The sequence below is a fragment of the Prunus dulcis genome, chromosome 2 (assembly GCF_902201215.1).
Source record: "Prunus dulcis chromosome 2, ALMONDv2, whole genome shotgun sequence".
NCBI lineage: Eukaryota > Viridiplantae > Streptophyta > Magnoliopsida > Rosales > Rosaceae > Prunus > Prunus dulcis.
The window spans coordinates 19,180,583-19,197,900 of NC_047651.1; the positions used below are offsets into that span (position 1 = coordinate 19,180,583).

The 17,318-nt window shown below is 36.7% G+C and overlaps 3 protein-coding genes across 5 annotated transcripts; 2 read left to right on the forward strand and 1 right to left on the reverse strand.

Annotated features, from left to right (window-relative positions):
• Positions 1-6,147: 6,147 nt before the first annotated feature.
• On the forward strand, positions 6,148-9,722 carry LOC117619799 (RNA-binding protein 24-B). Of its 3 annotated transcripts, none has more exons than XM_034349835.1 (7): positions 6,148-6,718; positions 7,536-7,724; positions 7,828-7,966; positions 8,167-8,284; positions 8,402-8,438; positions 8,609-8,879; positions 8,982-9,722. In XM_034349835.1, exons 2-7 carry the CDS (start codon positions 7,536-7,538, stop codon positions 9,062-9,064), a joined length of 837 nt encoding a protein of 278 aa, XP_034205726.1. In that variant the 5' UTR covers positions 6,148-6,718; the 3' UTR covers positions 9,065-9,722. The 3 variants fall into 3 exon arrangements, with proteins under 3 accessions (XP_034205726.1, XP_034205727.1, XP_034205725.1); XM_034349836.1 differs by lacking the exon at positions 6,148-6,718 and adding an exon at positions 6,851-6,862; XM_034349834.1 differs by lacking the exon at positions 6,148-6,718 and having other exon boundaries at positions 6,871-7,724.
• A 1,373-nt stretch (positions 9,723-11,095) lies between these two features.
• Positions 11,096-12,258, forward strand: LOC117618533 (60S acidic ribosomal protein P1-like). The gene is made up of 4 exons (XM_034348121.1): positions 11,096-11,209; positions 11,354-11,431; positions 11,652-11,861; positions 11,968-12,258. The coding sequence occupies exons 2-4, from the start codon at positions 11,363-11,365 to the stop codon at positions 12,019-12,021; spliced, it is 333 nt and encodes a 110-aa protein (XP_034204012.1). The 5' UTR covers positions 11,096-11,209; positions 11,354-11,362; the 3' UTR covers positions 12,022-12,258.
• A 383-nt stretch (positions 12,259-12,641) lies between these two features.
• Positions 12,642-16,686, reverse strand: LOC117619963 (granule-bound starch synthase 1, chloroplastic/amyloplastic-like). The gene is made up of 14 exons (XM_034350037.1): positions 16,243-16,686; positions 15,758-16,148; positions 15,594-15,674; positions 15,396-15,494; positions 15,212-15,301; positions 14,771-14,834; positions 14,584-14,684; positions 14,381-14,490; positions 14,053-14,296; positions 13,769-13,945; positions 13,468-13,659; positions 13,294-13,380; positions 13,077-13,205; positions 12,642-12,991 (listed from the first exon to the last, which is right to left on the reverse strand). The coding sequence occupies exons 2-14, from the start codon at positions 16,121-16,123 to the stop codon at positions 12,875-12,877; spliced, it is 1,857 nt and encodes a 618-aa protein (XP_034205928.1). The 5' UTR covers positions 16,124-16,148; positions 16,243-16,686; the 3' UTR covers positions 12,642-12,874.
• Between the last annotated feature and the right edge of the window lie 632 nt (positions 16,687-17,318).

Consider the following 17,318-nt stretch of genomic DNA (forward strand, 5'->3'; position numbering starts at 1 on the left):
GGAGTACCCTTTTTTTTTTTTTTTTGCTTCAACTTATGTGAGTTTGGATTAGCAAGCAAACTATGGAGACAAATCAATGGATCTTTTTATTAGTAGTTGACATGCATGCATTTAGAAGCGTGTTTGATTGTGAGAAAGCGCTTTTAGTCATTCCAAAAGCATTCTCAAGTCGGTATCTCTTTGGTAACATCAGAATTGAATTCCCATTTTTAGAAGATTAAAAAAATTAATTTTCGTTTAAACAACTTATATTTGGGTTGGACGGATTGAGTGTGGATCCGGCTGTGTCTCTGACCACCAATACGTGTGCCAAAAGCATAGCTGGTTCATGTAGATGCCTGAGGTTTTATCTTGCTTTGGCACACCGTTTCCAATAGATATTAATTAGCAAATAAAGCAAACAATTATTAGAATTTAGAAGCGACTCACCAAATAAAAACTGATCACAAACACTAAAATAAACATCTAGAAACGAGGTTCAACAAGCAAGCATGCAGTGCAGCAGCTACTTGTGAAGCTTAGATGGGTTTTTTCTTAAATTACAGTGACGTCTTTTGAATTAAAACTTTCACACTTAGATGGGTCTGTGAATTAATTATGATTTGATCGAAAATAAAAGAATTGTGAATCAAATACGATCCAAAAAGGGACTTCTGTTTTATCTAAAATTCAGTTTTCTATACATACAATACTAAAATTCACGTTGTTTGTAAATATTTGATCTATTTAATGTTCACATGCAACATATTTGATAATCTGTAATTTCAACCTAAAATTTCAACAAATTGTATGTTGACCTGAGACAAAGCCATTCACATGCTAAACAAACCTACGGTGCCATTTCTTTCTGTATGTGATGCAGATATTCTAATTTTACGTGTGAAATCGTAAACAGAATGTCAAACTAAATCCCAGTCAATTCTTCAATCATAGGACGTGTGGGACCATTTCACGCGCATGAGACATATGTTGCAGTGATTTACTAAATTAGTTGCAAAAGATTCATTAGTGTATGTAGTAGTTTGGAATAGTTGCTTTCTCGGACAAGATTTTAGGTCCGAGTCCTAGTATCTGTGTTGTGTGTGTGGTGAATTTAATATATTATCGTCTCTCTCAACAGGAAAGATCTTAAAAAAAAAATCTAAATTAATTGATAATTATTTAGCTAGAAGTCAGAAGTATATTTATATACGTAAAGACCAATACAATTTTCCAAGTTGTGCTGTTGCTAATTGACTATAGCTTTGGTACCTATATTATAATTCTTCTAGGTACGTCACCCAGAGAAAAAAATAAAAACCATGCATATCTTGTGGTGACATGGAATGTGTTTTTAATGCGAATCATGTTTCTTTAATTTTCAAACAAATATAAAAAGACTCCCACTTCCACTAGTTTGTACTCAAACTCATTTAATTAATAATTTGTTACAAGGGTTAGAGCTCGAGAGCAAAAATGGGGAATTGGGTTGGGAGGTACAAAGATTTAGTGCATCCAAGTGAAGATCATAAAGAAATTCGTCACAGAACATCACCAAACAGCTTGACTGTTAAGGTGAGAATGACTACCACGCAACTCAAGGAGTTGATGGCGCAGGTGGACATGATGAACATGGCGAAAGATCGAAATTCGGAGGAGCTAGGCCGCGTGATCCTGCAAGAATGCTTGGAAGGTAGGCTTACTGCTGGTATTGTTGCTGCTGCCGCTGAGAATCATGGTGATCAGGTATCAAAATATGCGAGGGGGAATTGGATGTTAAGCACCATTTGTGAAGGAAAAGAAGAACAACATGAGCATAGTTTGTAAGCTACTAAAAATATAAAGTTTGTTCCAAATCTTCTTTGTTTTCATTTCAATAGTACAGTTTGAACCAAAACAAAATCAGACAGATGGATATGTATAGAATAAAATGAGTTGAAATTTCAGTTGTTGATAGTAGATATATGTATATATATATCAATGGAGTCTTTGAACTAAAGTTAGATAGAGACTGTGAGACTTCAATTAGAAGGAATAAAAGTGGGAAAAAGCCAGAGGCCTTCCCTTACTTAGATTCACTAGCTATAGCAAGTGCAATTAGTATTACTACTGCTACTAGCTGGACAAGACTATGAAAAACCAGTAAATCTCTGGCTAGCATCTATTCACCATATGATCCATGTCTCAGGCTAAGAAAAAAAACAAGGGTCTTTTAGATCTAGATCCAAAACGATTAGTTGTTATTGGGTTTAGTCCATGCGTTTTTGGTTTTAGAGGTAAGTCATTTGACATTTATTACTTTTTGTTGTATCATTTTTACCCTTTGAGGTCAATAAGGAAAACATATTGAAAATCTAAATTTAATGCATTATTTATTTATAATTAAATTTCAGAATTTAAATTTTGAATTCTTTTCTTGATAATATTTACCTATTTTAATCAATGATAAGTAAGGACCCACATATTATACCAATCGATTAGATAAGCACCCACATGAAATTATGTACTTAACATACAGGTAAATAGTGTTATTATTAGCAATGAAAAAATTTTAGTGATAAATTGTGTTACTTATAAGTTAGGAACATAAATTGGAAGACTACTTATAAGTCATATACAAAAATAGACAAATAAAATTATATGTTACCTATATAAAAAAAAGGTACATAAAATACTATTACACATTGTCGAAAATATGAAAAAAAGCACACACACAAACCCACACAAATATATATACCCATGCAATGGGCAATAGGACAATATACTTACACCATAGGATAATATATGTAAAAAGTATATTATAATAATAATAATAGATCTACATAATTATTGTAGATGCCTTAATTATTGTGCTATAAATTAATTTTTACACGATTTATACTTCAGGGGTATAATAGGAACAACTAGATTATATAAAAATAATACTAATAATATATCTACATTATGAAATACAAAAAAGAAATGTAATCCTAAATGGCAGAAAAGTCAAAGGATTTATATTAATGACAATAAATGCAAGGATTAAATCTAACTTATGTTCTCCATTTTGGACTTATCCCAAATTTTCTTAAAAAAGAAATTTGCAAAAAACTAGGTTTTTTTGTTTTGTTTTGTTTTTTTATAGAGTGATATTAGGGGAGTGGAAAGTCAAACCTAAAACATAAGAGATAAAAATAAATACTTTTAACCACTTGAATTACAAACCTCTTGCGACCTCGTCTTAAGATAACGTTATATTATAAGAACTCTTTCACGACCAATTTGATTAATTGTGAAAAAATCATTAATATTTATTTGGGCCTCATTAACAGATATGCCCATTCTTTGTTGTCTTCTTGGGTTTCAAGGCTCTTCATATCTCCTAGAAGTGCAAGACTTAAATCTTTTCTAACATTACTGGGCCGCTATAGCAATCCCAAAGAATGACAAGGCATGGATCCAATGTTAGCAAAATAAAAAAAACATAAAAACAAAAAAAAAAAACAAAACAAAAACAAAAACAAACAAAAGTATAGTAGAAAATTCCTATTACATTCATGTGATGATGTGAGTTGGGATGGGGATGGGAGGGTGGAGAAAGTGGGTTAGTTGTTTGTGGGGTCTCTTTTTCTTTTTCTCTTTTTTTTTTTATTTTATTTTAAAGAAAACAAATTAGGAGGTTCGTGCAGTGCATGCCATGCCAGAACATCAGAATTTCTGCCTTGCCACGTTGTAAGGAGGAGCCGACTGAGTGAGAGACTGCCAAGCTCTGATGAGCTTGATACTCGATGATATAGATGCCCAATGTGTTAAGGAAACAGTCAAAAAGACAACAAAATTGTCTCAAAAAATTTCACAAACCCTACGTTTGACTAGGTCTTCTTCGTCTCTCCACCGTTGGATGCCCCAATAAGAGTGTGCAAGCGCAATCCAAAGGCTGGGATTTGATGATGGCTTATTTGATACCTCATACACAAGTTGCCTAAAGAGGGTTTAGGGTTTTGAGGATAATAATGGAAAGGAAGGCACTGGCAAGAGGCATGTGCTTTGGCTCTGACGGGTTGCTGCTTGCCTGCCTGGTTTTGCAGCCTTCATGTGGATAGTACGACACACTCCACATTTTCTCATGCCCCCCCTCCTTCCCTTCCCTTCCCTTTCTCTCTTTTTCTTTTCATGGGTTTTCTCAATCTCCTCAGCTCGGCTTGCTGTGCTTCTTGTCTTCAAGCCAGCCTAGCTAGCTTTGTCACCTTCTTCATTCCCTCTCTGACTCGAATTTTTATGGCTGTTTTTGTTTTTTACTTTCTGGTTTTTACTTCTCTGGATACTAATAATTAAAAACTGTGAGATGTTATGGTAATTAGTTGGTAACATGTGGTTTTACTTTTCTCTATCTTTTTGCCGAGAACATGCATGCGCATCATTTTCAATTCAAAGGCTTTGTGTAAGTTACTAGCTAGTTTAATATTTTTCATTTGGTAGGATTCAAATTAAAAGATATAGTTTGCAAATTGCAAGCAAACAAGAACATGAGTCGAAACACATTTTGAATCCTGCATGTGCTGAGGCACTATAATTTCTTAATGCAGCATGTAACCCTTTTCAGCATAGACATCTTTATTTCCTCAGCAGTATTTTTTTTCCCTTTCTGCTGTGATCCCAACAGGGCCGAGGTTAGGATTCTCAGTGTGGGGGGACCAAAATTTTAAAAATCACTTCCACATAGCTTTCTCATCGTCAACTAGAAGATCAACACTAAGTTAATTGAAGAAATCATATTATTATATGAATTGTAATACATTACAAGGGATTGAGAACAAAATACGAAAAGCAGGACCACCGCAAGCAGGCCTTCGTGTAGATCCGCCCCTGGATCCCAAGTTTTTGACTTACAGCTGCCAAATCCTTCATATCAAACTCCCTACCCGAGCGAGAGCTGGTGTCAATGTTTGTTTGCATTATGACAATCATGTGATCCACAATGACAATACATAATATAATAAACCACCCAAAATCTCCAATATATTGAATTTAAGCAAAACATGATCTACTTCAAGTACTATATGTTGAAACCGGCCTAAGCTCACAAACAAGCAAAGCAATAAATTGCCACTTGTATCAACATCATCAGCTAGCTATAGGTGTATATATATGCGTTTTTGACTTCTAAAGCGATTTGATTAATCAACAAACCACATGCTTCTAATACATTTTTCTCATATCACAACAAATCTAGTGATTGCTTAATGGTAAAAGTTATCAGTAGGCCCGTATTAATAATTACGATTGTATGTATGGATAATTCTTTAATATCTTGTTTATTTGTAAGAAAATATTTTCTTGTGCAGCGGTAAACAAATAATGATCTTTTTGAAGAGAGATACTATTTCATCAATCGAAGTTACAGGTATTTAACATATTTATACCTAACAATTTTCCACAAAAAGGTGATGAAAGATATAACTTGTACAAATCTTTCTATTCCCCCAATTCGATCCGATCAATTTGTTCTATTTACTCGATCATAGACAATGCACAAGCTGTAACGCAGTTGGATGATAATTAAGTAGGCAAAGCAAGAATCTTTTCCAATGAACAAATAATGGGGCAAGTAGATGTCGTTTTCTAACTCCTTTTATAGGATACTGAAGATCTTATCATCTTAAGCTCTCTGTGAATGTGTATGTGCATGGCCATGAATGTTACCCAATCAAATATTTGCTCAGCTCACCCACTTCTCTCTCAAGCCCACAGCTTTATTAGAACTGGCCGCCAACAGAGCCGACAGTGAAACCAAACATGAGAAGAAAAATGAACTTAAATAAATAAAGTATTTGTTCCCAACTAAAAAAAAATTAAAAAGAAAAAAAAAACACAGAGGTTTGACCGCGATCTCTTCGAGAGTCCAAAGCCGTTGTGTGGTAGAAGACAGTCATGATTTCGGTTCCAGAGTTTTAATTATATATCTGGTGGATCTAATTACCCCCACTATATTACCCTCTCTCTCTCTCTCTCTCACTCTCTCTCTCTCTCTCATATATCCCATTTGACCATCATAGACGCCGCTTACCACGCATACCACTGGTTCTTCTTCTTTTTTTAATCATTGTAATTATTTTACAAATAATAAAATCCTTTTTAATGATACTCAACACCAAATTAAGAATAAATAATGACATGGGGTGCCCCTTATTTCTTCTGCCATATTTGATCCATAAAAAAAGGGGACCCAAAATTGTCAAAATGGGAAGCCGAAAGAGCAAGAGAGTGGAAGTGGAATTATAGACTGCAAATAAATCTGTCCATGCATTGATGCAGAAATGGAATGGTGGGCAAAAATGGGTTTTCATGAGACTCCAATTAGGAAGAAGAGCTGGGTGTTAACAAAAACAGAGGTGCCCACATTTATTTAATTAGTGTCCAAATTTATTATTATTGATTACCCTTAATAATTTTCAAAGAAAAGATTTAGAAGGTTGTGCCAGAAAGTTTTGGCCCACCAAAAAACAATCCCATTTCCTGTACTTTTTCGGTTAAGAGAATAGCTGCAGCTTTAGAGAGAGAAAGAAAGAGAGGGTTTTGAAGTTGAACAGAGAGGGAGAGAGAGAGAGTCTCTCAAGGTATCATATCTCAGAGACCCACCAAATGCCATAAACAGAGCAAGCAATATCAAGAGGGGTGGAACAGAGAAAGAGAGAGAGAATAGGAAATGGAAGGTTGAATACAGCGAAGCAAATGTTCATGCAGACCCACCCCCACAAATGTAAATATTATTAAACCAATATTTTTTGTTTGTTTATAATATTTATATTCTTGTTTGATATTGTGTGTGTGTATATATATATATATATATATATATATAATTGCTTATAGCTGAGGGAGAGAAAGTGGTGATACAGCAAGAAAGGTTGGTCCTTTGGTCTCTGGTCTTCCATTTTTCATTGGACACCACCTCTGCCTACTATTGTCGTGGGTGCCCACTAGCAGCTTTTTTGTCTTCTCCTTTTTTTCGATCCCTTCTCTCATTTTTCTTTTAAAATTTCAATATTGCTCTGTTTCTCCTCTGTTTTTTTTTTCTTTTCCAATCTGCCTCTCTGGCTATGTTTCTGTGTGTGTTATTGTTTTGCATATAAATATTTTGATAGGGTAGTAATCTTTTTTTTCCTTTCTCTGTCTCTGTCTCTCTCTCTCCTCTCATTTCCCCTTTCCACCCTCAACAGTAATGATTTTCTCGTTACGGGTATCGTTGTTGAGGAATCTGAGGAGAGCTACTTGTCCTGGTTGTGAAAAAGAGGCAGTTATACAAGTAGCCTTGGTTGAAAAACAAGTCGTAGAAAGGAGGAGGATTAGAAGAAGAGGAACAAACAGAATCCCAAGTGCACGAGTGTGTTTGTGTTTTCATTGATGTGATCTTTGGAAATAAAAGACTAAATCTTTCTTTATTTCTCCGTATTTGGGTTCTGGGTTTTTCTCTTTTTGTTTGATTAGCCATCTTTTTTATTTCCCTTTTCTTGCTTTTGTTTGGGGTGTTTGTCTTTGTTGGTTTGTTTGTTCTGATGTCTCAACCAAGGCAATTTCAGATGGTGGGTAGTAACATTAATAATCCTGGCCAATACAATGACACAACTTTCACCAAAATCTTTGTTGGTGGGTTGGCTTGGGAGACTCAGAGGGAGACTATGAGAAGGTATTTTGAACAGTTTGGAGAGATCTTAGAGGCTGTTGTGATTACAGATAAGAACACTGGGAGGTCCAAGGGTTATGGATTTGTAAGCCCATTTTTGCCTCTCATTTTCAGAAGCTTATTTGTTCATTTGTTTCTTGGGTTTTCTGCTGGTTTTTATGGTTGTTTTCAATCCTTCAATTTCTTAGGTTACATTTAAGGATTCAGAGGCAGCCATGAGAGCATGTCAAAATCCATCCCCTGTGATTGATGGAAGGAGGGCAAATTGCAATCTTGCATCTCTTGGTGCACAAAAGACTCGTCCCCCAACTCCTCATCAGCAGCATGGTATGTCTCTCTCTCTCTCTGTCTCATACTATTGCTTTTTTTTCTTTGATAAATCCCTTCCAATATCCACTTTTATGAAATTGAATTGATCATATGTTAAAACCCATTTTCATTTTATACCAAATTGAAATGTGGATCTAAATATGGGGTAGGAATTGAAAAGAAAATAATGTATGTACTCATTTATTATGCTAATGCAGGTGCAGGAAGGTTCAGACCAGCACATGGGTTGGTGGCTCCACCTGCTTATCATGGCTCTTCATCACCATACTTCCATCAACCAACTGGTCAATACACATTTCCTTATTCAGCTTATGGGTAAGATTCAAAATCATCATAGGAATAAAAGATGGGCAAAATCCCCTTTTCTTTTCTGTTCAATGTCTGATTTTTTTTTCTTTTCTTTTTGTGTGTGTATGAAATTACAATTTACAGGTACACTGGATATTCACAAGATTCCATGTATCCCATGGTAATTTTCTTTCATTTAAGTGACATTGCATAGATTTTACTTTATTTTTATTTCTTTTTGGGGAGCTCAATGTTGCAATGTTGATTCATGTTACCAATGCATAAACAATTTCATTGAATTGAGTTGCTTAAGCTGACTTTGATGGCAATGCATCTTGTTGCTTGCTGCAGAATTATTATAGTGTTTATGGTGGTCAACAATTCTCACCTTATTACACCACCACTGGGGCATCAGGGCCAACTGGCATGTACCAAAATGTCTACCCATTATATGCTCAGTATGCACAGAGCAGTAGCCAGGCTCATGGTCTTGGAGTTCAATATCCCCAAATGGTACAGTACCCATATTTGCCTCATCAGCCCTATGCTGCTGGTTCCACAGCTGGGATTCTCTCTCTTCCTTCTTCAATGCCAATTACCACCACCACAACTACCACCACAGGTAAATGTTATTTTTTTTAACCATACCTAGAAAATTACTTCAGAGTAACAAGGCAAACATTAAGCTCCAGAGAATTTACAAATTACATGCAAAATGTCACAGGTACAACAACAGCAGCAGCAACTGGTGCTGGTGCTTCTTCACAAGCCTCTGCAGCCAATTCTGAACAGAATTCTTCAACTTAAATGTCTACAGAGAGAGGAAAAAAAAAAACAATGTCTTCTTTACAAGGCTAACCACATTGATAATGGGTTACAGAGTCAAAGTGCAAAAGGGAAGGGAAAATGTCAATAACAAAACCATAATAAGCTATCAATTTCAAAAGGGTGCCTAGCCTGCTGCAGAATACATATCAGCTGCCATGAGAAGAGATCAAAAGGGCATCCAAGTGATCAGCATTGGACGCTTCATCGCTTGCTCCACACTAACTTCCTCATCTTCATCTTACATGGGTGGGTTAAGACAAATAGGGGAGTCTTATTTTCAAGTAGTTGTTAGCATTAGGAGAATTAAGAGTCATAATTTAATCATTCATGTATTGGCATCATGGGGTGGAAGCTAAATATTGGGCTTTGGATTCTGCCTCACACACTAATTACCAGTTGGGTTATGTGCCTCGGATGCATAGAGCATCCAATGACATAATACCGCTTGTTTATATTGGAAAGCAATCGGGTTTCAAAAGATTGGTTTTGTATCTTTGAAACCCAGTTTGGTCAAAGCTCTCGGATAGCTTTAGCTGGCCATTAACCTGTAATTTTCTTCGTTTTGGTCATTGTTCATGATTGATACTTTTCAAGATAGAATTAGTTGGAAAAAATAGAAGATTGTCTGTCTCTCTCATTTATTACTTTTTTTTTTTTTTTCTTCGCAGATACTTTCGCTTTCAGTTTGGCAACTTGGCATTGTTTTCTTATTATGATTCTTCTTTTGCATAATCAAATTCAAATCACTTTTGGGCCTTGAATAATGTGCTTGGAATCCAAGGGGATCATCTTACAGAAAAAGGGGGTCTAATAAGCATTGAGCTCTAGTAACTTTACTCTCTGTAAGTTTGTCATGCTGGTTGGTTGTGCATGATGTGATTTGGAGGAAAATGAAAGGAGGAGAAGATTTAAACCTTCTCAAGAACAAGTTTCATGTACCACACAAAATCACTCACATTATATAATAGGAATCATGATGATATGTTTCGTTGCTTGCCCAAAATTACATGAACATGCTTCAAAAGGGGTAGCTAATGGCATTGGCATATACAACACTGTTGTCAACAAATCCTCCTCTCAAAAAAAAAAAAAAAAAAAAAAAAAAAAGCAAACGATATTCTAAACTACAAGGGGGGGGGGGTTACTCACACACTTCACTACTAAAGTCTAAAGTGTTATATGGAGTACAAATCTGAAACCACTAGTTCTTTTCCACTCGACTAGACCCCATTAGCACAAATCGTCCTCCTTAACCATGAAACTTAAGCCACCTTCCAAAGATGGCTTGACAAATCCACATTCGGCTCCTTTGAAGCCCATTTTTGATTCAATAAACCAAAGTTCACTTCTTTTTTTTGGTCCAAAAGTTCACTCTCTTTATAATAACTTCTACTCTCAACTTCTAGACTTTACCATTGGCCAAAAAACAAAAAAAACTTGTAGACTTTACCAAATGGTGTACAAAGGAGACACTTCTTTGACTTCATATGATTAATATATTTCACACATACACAAATAATTTATCAAAAACATAAAAACAACAATTTATGCACTCATATTAAACTCCGACGGATTGAAAAGCAAGACAAATATTTTCCAAATAAAAGGTTCAAAGTGGAGTAAAGCTCAGCCCAAATTTTTTCGTTTTAATATTTTCATTTCCCCACCATAAGTTAGCCCATCTTTACCCTTAAACAAATAAAAAATAAAAAATAAAAAATAAAAAAAACAAAAAACAAAAAATTTTAAAGACGAGTTATTGTTTGTGTTGAAGGGCTTTTAAGTCATTCTACAACAAAACTAAGTGGGTGTCCAGATATCATCTTTTTTTTTTTTGGGTCTGATCCAGATATCATCTCGGGCTCTCCATAAGAAGAATTGGGCTGGGCTGGGCTGGGCTTGCTTGACCCATATCAGTTGGCTACTCAATTTGTGGGCCTTGGTCATGGTGGAGCCCACTCTTGGGCTTCCGAATAATCAGGCGAGCCCATTTCAGTGTACCTTTAAAAACCCTGCCTCACTAGAAAATCAGGAACCCTAGAAGAGAAGTGTCGAGGTTTTGCAGCCGCGCAGCACTCTAAGCTCAGAGAGAAACCCGTCCATCTCAGATCTCATCTCTCTCAGGTAACTCTCTCCCTCTCTCTGTACCTCCCTCGCTCTGTACCGCCCTGTACCTTCAACTGGAACCCACTGTTAACTCTGATGAATAACAATATTCAATTTTCATGACAAAATAAATAATTTTTAGTTGTTGTTTGCTGGTTATAGTGAAAAGTGATGTCAGTCTCAGAGCTTGCTTGCACTTACGCCGCCCTAGTCCTCCACGACGATGGCATCCCCATCACTGTATCCTTCGTTTATTATTGTTTTTATGTATTTGTGTAGCTTCCTCTCATATTTAACATTTTATTTTAAGCTGGAAAAAATAAAAGTTTTATGTGTGTGTTCATGTTTAGTCTTATTATGTGTTAAATTAATATGAGTTTGATTTTGTTTGAATCACCTGTGTTAAGGGTAGAAATGTTGTTTTGGGAATCTGTGGTTCTCCTTAATTGGTTTGTAATAGGCTGAGAAGATTGCAACATTGGTGAAAGCTGCCAATGTCACAGTTGAGTCCTACTGGCCTGGATTGTTCGCTAAGCTCGCCGAGAAGCGAAACATTGAGGACCTTATTCTGAATGTCGGTGCCGGAGGGGGTGGTGGTGCAGTTGCTGTTGCCGCCCCAGGTGCAGGTGCCGCTGCCCCTGCTGCTGCTCCCGCAGCAGAGGAGAAGAAGGTATTGCATCATCATATTGTTTTTCATCAATTGCGTTTCTATTGATCGCTTAGTGGTTATCTGATTTGTTATTTTCGTTTTGTTGTTTTCTAATTTGATTTTACAGGAGGAACCCAAGGAAGAAAGTGATGACGATATGGGATTCAGCTTGTTTGATTAGGAGCTTCCTCCAAACAAGATATAGTCCACTTTTCAGTTTGCTGGTTTTTAGTACTTTTGAGACTAGTTAACCTTATCAATGTAGTAGGGCTTTCTTTATTTTTGGCTTTTTGTTATGTATTTCTGATGGACAAATTGTTCAGAGTCTGGGGTTTCCTGCTGAGCACTATAATTTTGAACAATCTCATTTTGAGCTTCTGGATATAAAAGTATGTTCCCCATTTGATCTTAATTTGAATGGTTTGCAATGGTTTTTGAAATTTCTTTTGTTCAATGTGTTATGCTTGTTTGGTGTCGGATGATGGTATAACTGTCTGAGTTTCTTGGCATCGATTGCGAACCTGGGTCTTGTTTGATCACTGAGATCTTGTTTGGTCACTGAGAAATGCCATTAAATTTTTTTAGAAGAAACTTCTTTTGCCTTCTGTTTGGAGCAACCTTTGAGATTGAAGAAGAGATTGTGAGGTGAATGCTTCTCTCTGGTGCAGAAGGGTTGTTGGGGTGAGTGGTGTGGATGCTACTTTCATTTTGCTCATTTTAAAATGAGAGTTTGGTTACATGGGCAGGATTTTATCATCATTGGAACAACAGAAAATGGCACAAGAGCTTATCAATCTCATATTGATTTCGTTTGCCCTACTAGGCCGCTCTTTTTTTTATTTCTTTCAAATCAACCATCACCGAAGGTCTTCACAATTGGCCTATGAACAAGATTGCACAGAAGGTTTCACTTATTTTGGTCGAGAATTTTTACGTTCATATGATGCACACAAGGCGGTCTGTTTTGGGTGTGCAGTAAATGTCTTTTATGTTAGTTCACAAAACTGATCAATTGCAGGTTGAACTTGCGTCTTTCATGGCGTTGCGATGTTTTCCTTGGCGAGTGGTGCAATTTCCTCACCATCGATCCCGGGTTCGCTGTCAGCAACACCCAAATTTAGCAGCACTTCCTCCCATTTCTTGGCAGGCCCCTGTGCCATTACGATTCAAATGGTTCAAGAATATGCGAATGTGATTCATTGTAAAAGGATTATCATGTTAAGAAAGGTTTCTTACCTTCCATGATAAATCTTGAGCCATGCAGTTGCCTATGATCTCAGTAAAAGCTGGGGTTCCATAAGTTCCAAGGGCTCTTGTGACAGTAGTTGCAATCGCTTGTACATCCGCAGGATCAACAACTTCACACTGAAAGGAAATTTTGGAAACTTGAACTCACACAAAAGTAGAGAAGTTCTTGTGTACAGAAAAAAAGGGTTGAAATCGATTTATTTACTTCCACATTGAAACCTCCCATTTGAAATCCAGTGAATCCTTCTTTAACAGTGTCTACCAACCCACCAGTTGAGGCAACAATTGGCACCTGCACAAGCACAAGCACAGCAGTTAGTATTATTGCAAGAAGATGAATCTTTTGGAAGGAAGAAATTGTTGGGGGCAGGCATCTTACAGTTCCGTAACGCATGGCATGCAACTGAATGAGACCGCAAGGCTCAAATCTGCTTGGAACCAACATAAAATCAGCTCCGGCTGTTATCATATGGGCCAGAGGAACATTGAACTTTGCTACCCCCCGGGCTTTGTCAGGGTATTTTATCTCCAACTGTTCAAGCTGCTTCTCCATCGGCTTTTTGCCAGTCCCCTGAGGAAATTGCAGAATGCACATGAGGATAGTATACAGGTTGGTTTTAGTGATACAACAAGCATTATGCAAGAAAATGAGAGAAACAACTTCCATGTTCAGTACTTACGAGGACTATGATCTGAACATTCTCTTTGATAAAATGGGGAATGGCTTCTATCAGAATATCTGAACCTTTCTGCTCTTCAAGCCTACCAATGAAACCTATGACAGGGATGTCTCTGTCCACTGGCAATCCCACTTCTGCTTGGAGGGCTTCTTTCAACAGAGGCTTTGCATCAGTCACCTAAGCAAAGCCAAATTTTTCAAACGATATTGCATCTTAAAATCAAAGAAGTTATACAGAGTGCTTGCTGGTCATGGAAGTTAATGCATGATAACTAATGTTCTTACAGTTGAAGCATCATATTTGGCAGCTGTATACTTGTCAGTTAATGGATTCCACTCCTGGACGTCCATGCCATTCACAATTCCAAGAATTCCAGCTTTCCGAATAATGTTGTCCAATTCGACTCCTTTTTCAACTGTAGAAACTAGTTCTTCAGCATAGTATGGGCTAACAGTCAAGACCTTGTCTGATTCTAAAATTCCAGCTTTCATCCAGTTAATTTTCCTCCCCTTCACTGGCTTGTCATAGCTGTGGAATTGGACCAATCATACTCAAGGCTCCATCATATAATAGTATGCAGTCTATGCTATATTCTGTACAAAGAAACCCTACCCATCAATGAAATCAAAGGAGCTTTTGAATTCATCTGGTAGATTGAGAAGTGCGAAGTCCGCGGATGCGAATCTGCCTTGATAAGCAATGTTGTGAATGCAAAAGGCTACCTATCAACAAGATTGGCAAAATAACTGGTTTTTAAGGACTCACAGCTGACTGGAATACTTATTAGTTTCAAAACAAATGAACTGGTCACCTACTTTAGCACTCTTGTATATGCCTCTAGGTTGGTATATGGCTTTCAGGTAGCATGGGAGGAGGGCAGTGTGCCAATCGTTGGCAATGAAAACGACTTCTTCTCCTGCGTGCAGAAATGCCATAGCACCAATGTAACAAATATTTTAAACAGTAGTGTTGGTTTGGAGAACTGCAGATTAGATTGCCTACCATATAGTCCCGAAAAATATTTGCTGCTGTTAAGGTTCAGAACTCTTGGTGCTTCTAGAGCTGCCTAAAACATACAATTTATACAATCATGAGAATATAAGCATAAAATTGTTGGGGGTCAAAAAAGAGAGAAGAATCAGTAAATACAGCTAGACTGATGCAAGGATATAAGAATAAACGATGCAAGGACCGACTGATGTACAAATGAAGATTACATGGAAACTAAGTGCATATTTGATCTAAGACTTAATTTACAGAATAATTTCCAGGGGGTTAACTTGAATAGAAAAAGCAACCCAAACGTTAGGCCGCGCTTGATCTGTATTAGTTAGTTGTCGTTTCTTTTTGGGGTTTTGTCCCCCCTATCTCATAAAAAAAAAAAAGAAAAAAAAAAAAAAAGAAAAAGAAAAAGAAGCAACCCAGAAGATGGAGATTACTAACCTGGCATAGCAGGCTGAATCTAAGTTGGTTGTCCTTGAAATCCTCTCCAGCAATGGGTCCGTAGATTTTGGATGCAGTTTTTCCCCAAACCTGAAACACCAGTCATCAAGCGGATAACTTTCCTCTTTTCCAGCTAATAAAAACTATTGGAAAGGAAGAACATTGATTGATTCACAAGACCAACCTTTTCAAGAAACAGTGGGTGATCCACAAACACACGATCAACTCCTCTTTTGTAGCAATGAAAGAAGCGAACCTTTTCAGTTTTTTCTCCCACTTTAACCTAAATAGCAGAGAAATAAATCATTTCACCATAACCAAACAAAATTCATTGTCCTCCCATTTAAATATGAACGTTAATACAATTTATAATATACACAACCTCAATTGTAACTTCTGTATCCCATGCATCTTTGTACTGGTCGTATCGCGGAGAAACAGTCATCACTCGATGGCCATTTGCCTGAAGAAGAATTAATTTGCTTGTTATAGTATCATTGATTATAAGAAATGAATTATAAGGCAATAGAGGAAGCAGAAGCTTACTGCCATAGCTGGTGGCAGGCCTCCAAGAACATCTCCAAGTCCACCAGTTTTGCTCCATGGGCCAACTTCTGTTCCCAGAAACACTAAATTCATCCCACTTCCACAAACAATGGTTCCTGCCGGTCTTGAACCAGTCCTAGTACTGTTGAAAGATTTGCTCCTTGCTTGCCTTGCAATTGAATTTCCCATGATTTTGACGCGGAGCTCGTCCACTGTGTTCAAAGCTCTTAAGCCATTGTGAGTCATGGCCTGTTTTCCAAAACCCATTTTCTTATATCCCGTTTTAGGCTCTGATACAGAAGATACAGCGCCATAGCTGACATTGGAACTTGTTGAGGCAAAGCTTGAAGCAGTGACAGTTGCCATTATTAATTATTGGTGATGTTATGTTCTGTAAAAGAGTGAACATAAAACACAAAATGCATAACAAATCAAATCCAATAACAAGATTAGAAGCAAGCAATAAACAAAGCAAAACTGAGTACCTAGCCAGCCACAAGCTGCAGTGAGTGTGTTCTTTCTTCTTCTGAAAATGATGAGGAAGGAAGGAGCTGCACTTGCACATTGTGGTGGTTTTTAAGCAATTAAGCCAGAGGGTGTAGTTGTACTTTCCAGTTTGCAAAAGGTCGCTGAACTCATGGTTGGGGGGTTTGAAAAGCCCAGAACCTCAAGATTCATTAGCGGTGTACAGAGTGCGAAAGACTAGGACTCATGGGACCAACCAGCTGCATAATAATAAGAGAACAGAGCAGAATATGCCTAAAGATATTTGTTTTTGTCATCTGCAAATTGCTCTCAATTCTCAAATCCACCTTTGGACTAAAGTCCAACAACAAGACGAGGAAACAGCTTTAATTTGTCTCCTATCTCACTACTTAGCCGCATTGGACATAGTATTTTTGCATATGTATACCTGATACGCGTGTTAATGGTCCAATATCCATGCGTAAAGATATAGTTTTGTGGTTATTGTCTCGACAACAACCGCGCATCGTTACCAAAGTGACGGCAATTATGCAACCACTGTTAGGCAGCAGACACGTTGTTCCAAATAAAACGACATGTCGTCATTTTACTCTCCTTCCCAATTTTGTTTGACGAAACGACATGGCAGACATACTCGCGACTTACAAGTCAAAACAAGAGGAGAAGGAAGAAGAAGAAGAGACGAAATTTTTTTAATAACACTAGAAAAACAGAAAAATAGTTTCCATTCAAATTTCAATTGTACACGACGAGTTTCCTTTTAAAAAATTTGCATTATAGTTTCATAAATAATTTATTTTTTAATAATTTTAAGCACTTTTGTTTATATTTGGTCTTTAAAAAAAAATCATTACAATTATCTTTATAAAAAAATTTTAAATGAAACAAACCCAACCCCGACTTTGAAAAAGAAAATTAAAACAAAAAACAAAAAACAATACCTCTCATTTTCTTTTTCAAAAAAAATAAAATAAAATACTACATATAATATAACATGTTTGTTGTTGTTAACGTCCCCCACTTTAATACTTCTTTAATAATATTATATTTTTATGGTGTTTTCAAAGCAAAATAG

Bases quoted from the DNA above. Each gene is read 5' to 3' on its own strand.
- LOC117619799 (XM_034349834.1), top strand. From the start codon at position 7,512: ATGTCTCAACCAAGGCAATTTCAGATGGTGGGTAGTAACATTAATAAT. The intron at 7,967-8,166 runs GTATGTCTCTCT...ATGCTAATGCAG, and splicing joins AACTCCTCATCAGCAGCATG to GTGCAGGAAGGTTCAGACCA. The intron at 8,285-8,401 runs GTAAGATTCAAA...TACAATTTACAG, and splicing joins TTTCCTTATTCAGCTTATGG to GTACACTGGATATTCACAAG.
- LOC117618533 (XM_034348121.1), top strand. From the start codon at position 11,363: ATGTCAGTCTCAGAGCTTGCTTGCACTTACGCCGCCCTAGTCCTCCAC. The intron at 11,432-11,651 runs GTATCCTTCGTT...GGTTTGTAATAG, and splicing joins ACGATGGCATCCCCATCACT to GCTGAGAAGATTGCAACATT. The intron at 11,862-11,967 runs GTATTGCATCAT...TTGATTTTACAG, and splicing joins CCGCAGCAGAGGAGAAGAAG to GAGGAACCCAAGGAAGAAAG.
- LOC117619963 (XM_034350037.1), bottom strand. From the start codon at position 16,123: ATGGCAACTGTCACTGCTTCAAGCTTTGCCTCAACAAGTTCCAATGTC. The intron at 15,495-15,593 runs GTTGTGTATATT...TCTGCTATTTAG, and splicing joins ATACAGAAGTTACAATTGAG to GTTAAAGTGGGAGAAAAAAC. The intron at 14,835-15,211 runs GTTAGTAATCTC...TGTATGTTTTAG, and splicing joins GATTCAGCCTGCTATGCCAG to GCAGCTCTAGAAGCACCAAG.